Source organism: Gopherus flavomarginatus, chromosome 2 (assembly GCF_025201925.1).
Source record: "Gopherus flavomarginatus isolate rGopFla2 chromosome 2, rGopFla2.mat.asm, whole genome shotgun sequence".
Classification (NCBI taxonomy): Eukaryota; Metazoa; Chordata; order Testudines; family Testudinidae; genus Gopherus; species Gopherus flavomarginatus.
Genome location: NC_066618.1, coordinates 36,697,725 through 36,707,487, shown reverse-complemented (window position 1 = coordinate 36,707,487; position 9,763 = coordinate 36,697,725). Strand labels below are relative to the sequence as shown.

Here is a 9,763-nt window from a genome sequence, read left to right as displayed (position 1 = left end):
CACAGAGTAGTTTTACTACACCAAAATTAATTTTTATGCATGCTTTGAAGAGAGATATATATATATATGGGGAGAGGTGAATATTGAGCAAATGGAAAGGAGCAAAAAGTTTGCATAGCTCGCATTTTTGTAAGTAAATTTGTTTAACACAATGTAATATACAGAACTGTGCTAAGCAAAGAACTTTACAAAAATAAAGGGCTGCATGCTATGTTTTTGTATTTTGTCACTAATAACTTTACAATGGTTCCAACTCAAATGGTTGTTTAAAAACTTTACTTTTAATGTAAACAAACAGTCTGACATAATGAGTAAAATTGTAATCCTTTGAGTGCTGGACTCGTACCTTCTAATGCCAAGGAAGAGTTACCCGGCCAAACCGTGAAAGAGGAAACCTCCCTTCTCTAATCAAAAAGGACTGCCTCCTTCATGTCTATTATTCTTTAACAGAAAAAAACCCCAGCAAGTTGCTGTTACTCGAGGCCCTGATCCCTTACACACAGATAGGTTCATGGAGTCCCTGGCAGCAGTAATATTGTCAGTGGAAGCCTTCGACTTCAGCAATCATCTATGCAACTACAGTAGCAAATACCTGAACCAACTCTGGGTCAAGTAGAGCTGCTCTGGATTAGAACTGAGACAGCAGCAAGGCTTGTCAGCATGATGGTTAGTCAGCGCTGCCTTTGCAGAAAGACCCACTGCCTTGTGTAAGGTTACTTTGCAGGCAAGGACATAAGCAGCTTCCATCCTCTCCCCTCGGTTTGTTGCTAATCTGTCTCATTTGCCCTCTGTGTTTAAGACAATAGTGTTAATCAATTGATGCTTCCCTCCCAACAGACCTGTGTTTCTCCATGCACTTGAGAAACTAACATGAAGTGGATTTATTCTTTGTATGCAGCCTTAGAAACTTCTTCTGCATACTGAAAGGGTGGCTAGCAACTTTGGGGTAAGACTGCTGCTAGAAGATTTTACTCTGTTGCTTGCAAACAACAGTGCTCTTGATATCAAAGCATTTCCACTGAACTTCCCATTCCCCAAAATTTTCTGGTCTTAATATAAACTAATTTACTGAATGTCAGTCACAGCAGGAAGAGATCAGCTCTGGGTGGGAGTTAAGTCAATGACTCTGCTCTAGTTTAAACATCTGCACGTATAAACAAGTTACATGATCTTTGTTAATGTACTGGTCAGGCTTTTGGTAAAGACACTTAGATGACAGTGAAAATAATATCAAACACCAATCCTAGAATATCAGGTTTGGAAGGGACCTCAGGAGCTCATCAAGTCCAACTCCCTGCTTGAAGCAAGACCAATCCCCAGACAGATTTTTTTTTGCCCCAGATCCCTAAGTGGCCCCTTCAAGGATTGAACTCACAACCATGGGTTTAACAGGCCAATGCTCAAACCTCTGAGCTATCCCTCCATGTTCCTAGCAGTAACACTCCATTTGCTTAGTAAGAGTCCATGATAGATTCCCACATGTAGTCACAGGCTTGACAATTTGTTGCTAGCATTGAGTTTATCCAAACAGAGCTTGGTTACCTTTTACAAAACATGTCTACCACCAAATATGGGGGGGGAGGGGGAATGATTGATTGTGCAAACTAAGAAAGGAGCTAGTTAAGTGGGTTTTAGACATGGCTATTTTCCCTCAAGTGTCAGACTATATCAGTAGGCCCCAACCTTTTTGTCTGGCAGGTGCCAGATGACGGACCATGGCAGCGGTCAAGCATCCGCTGAATTTCGGCAGCAACGCTTCTCAATGACATCACTTGTTGGCAGCAAGCGGCATCATCCAGAGGCGTCGCCGCCAAATTTCAGCAGATGCTCAACAGCCGGCCAGGATGCGGGGGCATTTAGATGCCCTCGCTGGCACTGCATTGGGGACCCGTGGACTATATAGTCATGTATAAAATACTAAATCTAAAATTGAGGCTATCCTAATCTTGCCTCAACTAACACCTATGGCTGCGCACTCCTTAATGCACTGACAAATGTACTTTTATGCAGGACTACCCTGTGTCACATTCCTCCATTTTGCAGTACTGTCATCCATTGCCATTGGTGCCTCATCTTTCCTGCTGGGCTGTGAGGTGCCACTGCAGCTAAGCTCCATGCTTTGTGTGTCCCTGCATTACCCCATCCCCCCACAGCCCTCTTTGCTAAATTTGAGCCAGAAGCAGCAGGCATAGGGGATGGCTACAATACTAGCACCCACTTGTGTATCCTTGGCCCAGTGCCCAGCACTGCTCATACCACTCTGTGGTGCAGGGGAAAAAAATGAGTTATGTTGTGAAAGGCTACTTAGTCACCTCTCCATTGGGTGACCAGATAGCCTATTTTTAAAGGGACATACCTCCTTTTGGGGATTTTTTTCTTATATAGGCAGCTATTATTCCCCCCCCCCCAAATATTTTTCACAGTTGCTATCTGGTCACCCTGCCTTTCCACTCAGTTGTCCATAGGGTTATGCTACTGTAAGTCATAGGAGCCTCTCAGCTATGTCATTATAGCTGCTCTCCACATGCTGAGCATTGAAAATAAAGGCTGTATATACAAACTTATAAGTGAAATTTATCATTCACAGATGTATACAAAATGGACACAGCAGCCCATAGGGAACAGCTAACAGAATGAAAGGTTTTCAACCACAAAACTCTTGCACATACAAAAAAAAAAAAAAAAAAAGCACACACTATTATGCATGTTTCTCTGCACTAGGGAACTGGAGAGCAGTGGCTATACCTCATAAATGGGGCCTTTTTCTATTCAGCAACAGCCCACCCTTTCTATGACTCATGTCCTGGCACAAGGAATTCCTGACCAAACTGCATCTCAACTGCTGCAGGATGGGTGGCAGCGCTGCAGCAGAGAAGGCTCAGCAGGTGGCTCTGTACAGGGAACAGGTATCCTACCTGCCCTGCCAACTTTGGGCACGTCTCTACTAGCAGCAAGTAGTAATCAATCAAGGATTGATTTATCACATCTCATTTAGACATGACAAATCGATCCACAAATCGACGCCCGTACTCCATGTCGGCAAGAGGAGTAAGCAGCATCAACAGGGGAGCTGTGGCAGATGACTCGCTGCCCTGAGGACGGCCACGTAAGTCAAACTAAGATGCTACATGAAGTCAAAGTATCTTAGATCAACCCCCGCCCCCCAGTGTAGACTAGCTCTGGGGGATCTCTCTCATAAGGTGGGTGTTTTGGGGTAAACTTACTCTGCTGGCATGACATGAATTTATTTTAATTTGCCACCATGCCCCAATCAAAACCCAGGTGCCCCCCTCCTTTCCCCCATTTCCCTTATAGCTGGGCAGAAGTCCTTTGCCCTGGAATGTTCACCCACTCCAAACTTTTGGAGCAGGGCCCCTCCCATCATCCTTGCCCATCACCATCTCCACAGGAGCAGAGGGCTGTTACTAATCCCAGCCCCTCACTGAGAGGGGCTGTGGTGCACAGAGAAGCAAATAAAGGGAGGATGGAAAACTAGGTTAGGGTGAGCTAGCTTTTCTTATTGCAGGGCGATCAGCTTCCTAAAGTCTGGGAACCAGTAGGCTCCAGCCTTCCCCTGGAGCAGTGAGGCAGACCTCCCAACCGTCATCAACACCACCTTGTTTTTGGGGGATTGAAGCCAGGGTTGCCCTCTAAGAAGACTGTGGCAGGCGGTGGTTGAGGAATAGGAGGTGAAACCCAGTAAGGCTGTAGAGAGCAAGAGATTGAGTGAGAGAGGTTATTGTACAAAAGGGAAGAATTGCTGGGGGCAGCAACATTGAAGGAATAACATGAACATGAGACTGAGGGGAGTAGGAAAAAGGGCAACCATCTCACTTTCAGGGAAATGGGTGGGGTTGGGGTAGGATGTGACAAAGCAATCTGGGAAAGTGGCATGCAGGAGAATATGGACAACAGAGGAAGGGTATTAAGACAAAGGAAAACATGGAAAGGGAATATAAAAGCATGGGGGAAGAAAGACTGTAGGAGAGCATGGATAGAAATTCTGAATGGGGGAGGAGACAGCACCAACCCCAAGACAGACAGAACGGAGAGAATTCCCCCCATCCACACACCTCCACCGGCATTTTTGCATGGTGGATTTTGAACCTGAAATGCACCCTCACTTTGGCCTTGGGCAGCTTCCCCCAGAGGATAAAAAAATCACAGCAAGGTTAAGTGTGGGGGTAGGGATCCCAGGAGATTTTTTTTTTTAATATAGTTCCCCAATGCTTGAACATTACTGTATATTGGACAAAGGAAGCAGAGAGGCTGTCACTATAATGCAGCTGTAGCCTCCATCTCCAGGGGGACCTGGAGGGTGCACATCTCTCATTCTACCTTCCAAATGACCAAGACACTGAAGAATCATCTTCTCAATTTACTAAGGGCAACTGCAGTTCCACGGAAGGGTCAGCAACAAGGGAGCCTGGTGGTGGCCCTCCCCTTCTTCTGTGACACACCGTGAGAGAGAAAAGAAGGAAGGTGGTTGAAGATTGGCCCCTTAGATTTCTTAGTGCTTATTGTAAATGTCACAGAAGGTTTGCTCGAAATCAACACTCATGAGTAGTTTAATTTGGAAGGAAAGGTGTGTGGTTGCTCTCAAACCAAACAGTCTCCCCCACTACCCCATTTAAAGGGGAACATCGCTTTGGAGATGTCAAAAATTACAGTCCCCAAAAATGCATTATTCATTTTTATAACTATCCCAGGAATGCCCATTTTTTATTTCCCATCAAGCGAGCCATCCTCTTTCCATTTGATCACTGCTGAATCAATTCAAGTATCTATTTAGGAAGTATGAATTGTGGAGGGTCTCTCATGGTCCACAGGTATTAGCACACACTTCGCTAGTTAACAGAGAAGCTGCTTCAACCGTAAACAGATGTCTAAAGGCCACTTGCAGTCCATACATATTTTCATGTACTTTTATTATGTGGATATCAGAGCAACATGGTATCCATGGTGTTGAAGTCCCTTCCAGAAAATGCACTTTAAAAGGAGAATTTAGTCCTGACTGTAGTGAAATTAAACTGCCAACTACTGACTTTGAGAAGCTAGCGAAGATTGATTTTTCCTTATATTTCAAATGGAGATGCTACTTATGCACCAGCATCACTATGCATCTGGGAAAGGTGCTAGTTAAAAGTTGTTAGAGGGACAGTAAGAACAGAAATCATTTTTATTTCACTTGCTACTGGGCACAGACATTCACAAAACTTCAGTAAAGAGAATTTTCATGGAACATTATCAAACAAGATACTTTTCGTAGTGGAAATAAAGGTTTATAGTTGTGTCTTCACAAGGACCGGTAAGGTAGATACAGATTAAAGTACCGAACTATTACAGCCATCTTGAACATAATGAAAAAGACTCTATATGGAACCAAGCCTGCCTACACATCGCGCTTTGTTAGTACTGAACACATGCATGCAAACAGAATTTTGTTGCACAGAGTCTGTGCGCTCCTGCTGCTCATTCCCCATTTATGATCAACACTGGATTATTGTTACCCTCTTTAGAGCAATTAACTTTCCTGTCACCAACAGAGGATTGTGATTTAGAGGGCAAATACCCAGCAGTGGACAAAGTAAGGAACAAATATGCTAGGCAATAAAAGAGGAGAAACCAAGTATAACATGTAGGAAGAATTGTTTGTAAATAGAAAGTTTTCTGAGTTTTCACAATCCATCAGCTGATCTTTACAATGAATTATGAAAGACAGCACTGATTTGGCTGGTGGTATGGAAAACACCAGAGATCTAAGGGTTAAGATATTCAGCATTCTGTGATTCTGAAGGATTATTGATATTTTCATGTTTTCCTCAGTACCACAGAAACTGCACATTGAAGGAAGATCACCTAACCAAATACATTTCAGTTGGTGTATGAGATAGGGCCAGATTGTAAACTGAGTTTAAAAATCAAAATAAAGAAATTTCAGCATCTGAATGTTCTGTCACATGCTATACTTGTGATACTGTCCCATGGACATGAAAGGTTTGAAAAACACAGAGTCCTTTACCTCTGAATAACTCCCACATTTGTAATAGTTGTTTCTTTACACTCTGCAACCCAAAACCTTTGAATTGCCTCTTTCCATACACAGACTGTCATTCACTCCAGACAATAATTGCAGGTTTTCTGATATTAGGTGCAGTTGCGGATTGCAACTTGTAAGCAATCATTTAAAACTATTCACTAGAATGAAATTCAGGCCATTCAAGGAGTCACAAAAACAATTTTATTTCCAGTGTTTAAGTAGATGCACACAGGCATGATACAAGTTTGGATTCGTTAAGTCTTCATGCAGAATTATATTCTTCTCAATAAAAGAAACCAGTTCCATCCAGGATCCACTATCTACACGCCTATGTTACAACATTTATATCAAATCTGGTATCTGAAGAAAAGATACACATGTAATATGTACATTTAAGTTACTTATTTTACAGAAAGATTAAAAATTCAAGTCACATAAAACTCAAAAACTGTATTAAAATTGGAATATAAAACTCAGAGATCCAACTGGAATGCCTAAGGAATGGAAGCTCTGTACCCACCTGTGTTAAAATCTGTAAAATGTAATGAAATTGGTTACCAATAAAATGTGTGTGTGTTTGTGGTATGTTTCTCTAATTTAACAATTAACAATATGGCACCCTAACAAACCAAATGAATTTATGATGAGGCACTTGTTAGTGACTAACCCAAAAGAACAATTTTTTCTGCATACTAATGCAAGGCCAACTTTCAGTCATAAAACCATCTACACACTACATAGCATGTTGCATCAGATGCTTTGTTCAACATTTGTATGCAGCCATCAAATATACTTTTTCTTAAAATAGATATAGACTAACTTTTTAAAAAATGTTCTTCTGGCTGTAGTAATGCACTGTGAAGACTTTCCACAGTGCAGATGGATGAATCCAGCCCAAATGAAGGCTGCATAAAAACAACAGTACAGGAAAATATATACAGGGCTATTGGGAAGTGTAACAGTAAGCTACTGAATTGCTGTAGTAGACCTTTCCCCATTTCAAAGATACTGGTAAAATCGAGATCTAACCACCTGCGTCCCAGAGAGTTTATGAGGATGGGCATCAACTGCTGCACTGAAGTTGCTTTTGTTCATGCTCTGGTAACTTTCACCATTTATCTGGTCAGGGAGCTGGAGTGGTCCTGACAGAGGTGGTGTTCTATTGATCGAAGTCAAGCTACTAGAAGAACTGCCTTCATCTGCCTGCGTCTCTGCAGATAAAGGCAGATCTGCCTTTGATACATCTGTTAAGCTAGTGTTCTCAAGTTTGGGCTCTCCAGTTTCACCCGTATTAAGGTCAGTTGTGCTAGTGCGTAAACGTTCCCGTGCAAGCCACTCTGAAATTGAGAGGTCCTGGGCTGGACATTTTGGCTTCAACCGATTCACAGCTGAAAGTTCAGATTCTCTTTCTCTACTTTGACCCTGCTCTTGAGCTTTCCATGCATTCAAAACACTTATTTCTGCAAAATCCCTCTGCCCTCCGAGCGTATGCCTTCGCCTGATATTTTTTCTCTTTGAGGTCTCTGCAGAGCTAGATTTTTGATTTCCTATACCAAACATATCATCTGCAGATGCTTTGAGACGCAGTTTTAATCTGTCAGTTATTTTAAGTCTCCACGTAGGTTCTTGTTTTTCAGTTTCACTTCTAGTTGATGTAGTTAAACTGCTTGTTGATCTTCCTTTTTTCATTATATCAAACATTTTGGTCATTGCAGGTGATTCCTTCTCACTCTTGGCATCCCCTGATCCTTCACTATCTGTTTTGTGCCGGGCAGACTTTCTTCTAGATAGCGTATCACATTCAATAAGTTTGTGAGAGCTAAACAGTCTGCGGCTGTCTAACTTGGGTGTTGAACTTCCCTCAGTACGACTTACTTCGCTTTCTTCGGAGTTCCTCCGATTTGTTTTTGGCACTTCTTGCATTTTCCCCCTGAATATCCTCTCAGCAGCAGAACTTGTAGCAAAGACAGGGAAATCACTTTCACTGTCCGTTTCCATAGGACGACCTTCACTGATCAATTCACTTCTTTCATCATCAGCCTCATCCCCCTTGCTTTCTGTCACCGATTGCACTTCAGGGCTCAGCATAGAATCAAAACCAGTTACATACGTAGTAGAGGAAGCGGCTGAGTAATCTGAGGTGATAGAACTGACATCAGCAGCTAAAAATTCACTGCATTTAATTTCAGGGTTGGTTAATTTTTTGCCTGGAAATCTGTGCAAGAAAGCCTGGGAAGAAGTGCTTAGCATAGTGCCAGAGTCAGACACCGTCTCGTCAAGCTGGGGTGCGGCTTGTGAAATGGGCATTTGATGACTATTGTTCTGTACTGTTAGCCGCTGGCCAAGATTGGGTGATTTTGTATATTTTTGTTGGTAAGGTAGTGAAGGCTCCTCTAAGGGGCTGCTCTCTTTCCTGAATGATTTCTTTTCATCCTTTGCAACATTCATGTCTTTTTTAATGCTGTTCTCTTTTTCTTTCAGAACAAACATCCTTTGTTTTCTTCCTACCATCTCTCTCTCACATTCCTCTTTAGCTGTGTCCTCTTTTGTTACATCACCATGAGATTGTTCAGCAAGCTCCTTCTTAAAAAACACATTATCCAGCTCATCTTCTGAGCTGCTTGGTTGTGGTTTTTCTTTTGGTTTTTTTCGCTTGCGACTGGCTGCTGCAAAGATGGAGGACACAAGCAGTTCCCTGCTATACTGATCTTTTCCAGATCCCCAAGAACCCTGTTTTAAACAAAAATCAAGGAACAAGGTTAGCAGTTAAAACATGTACATGTGTTCCATTGTTTGAGATTTTATATGGGTATTCTAGTCTCCAAAGCCACAGTGCTCATTCCTGTTTCTTCAGGGAACATTGCTCTGCTGTGTGTGTGGGGCCTGCACTGCCACACTGGGCACCCTGCATCCTCCCTTCTCCACTTTGCAGCAGAGTCCCTCTGACTTGCCACAGTCCAACTGCAATTATTAACTGGGTGCTTGATTAAGTAGTTAAGGGGACTCCAGGAAGCCTAAAAAGACCCTCTCCAGCATCAGCATCCAGTGTGATCTGTTTGACAGAGAACATTCAACAAGGCTCTAACTTCAGTCCTTCCCTCTTCTCACTTTATACCCTTTGAGTGATGTCATTCAGCTTCAGCTACCATCTCCATGCTGACGACTTAGGGTATGGCTACATTTGGAATTTCAAAGCGCTGCCCCAGCAGCGCTTTGAAGTGTGAGTGTAGTCAGAGCGGCAGCGCTGGGAGAGAGCTCTCCCAGCGCTGCATGTAAACCACATCCCTTACGGGTGTAGCAAGTGATGGGGCTTGGGGCTCCGGGCTGCAGTCCTGCATTGTAGGGCTTTGGCTTTCTGCACTGGGCCCTTGCAAGCCCAATGCCAGTCATCCTTAGCGGATCCCTTGAAACCTGCCCACGGCCCCCCAGGGGACCCCTGGTTAAGAACCACTGATATAGGGTATGTCTACACTGCAATTAGACACCTGTGGCTGGTCCCTGCCAGCTGACTCGGGCTCACAGAGCTCAGGCTAAGGGGCTGTTTAATGGCAGGGTAGATGTTTGGAACCTTCCCATCTCACAGGGTCCTAATGCCTGGGCTCCAGCCTGAACCCAGATGTCTACGCTGCTATTAAACAGTCCCACAGCCTGGGCCGGCTGCAGGTTTTTAACTTCAACGTAGACATACCTATACAAAGTCTGCGGCTGAACCTGCAATTGGAT

General features: G+C 43.3%; 1 protein-coding gene across 7 annotated transcripts in view; it reads right to left on the bottom strand.

Annotated features, from left to right (window-relative positions):
* Positions 1-6,227: 6,227 nt before the first annotated feature.
* The window catches only part of ARHGAP21 (Rho GTPase activating protein 21), a 219,631-nt gene continuing 216,095 nt past the window's right edge, over positions 6,228-9,763 (bottom strand). For 6 of the 7 annotated variants that reach the window (XM_050938980.1, XM_050938981.1, XM_050938978.1 and 3 more), the window contains one exon: positions 6,228-8,770. In XM_050938980.1, the coding sequence (XP_050794937.1) occupies positions 7,040-8,770 (1,731 nt within the window). In that variant the 3' untranslated portion in view covers positions 6,228-7,039. The remainder of the gene's footprint in view (positions 8,771-9,763) is intronic. The other variant, XM_050938985.1, reaches the window with a different exon arrangement.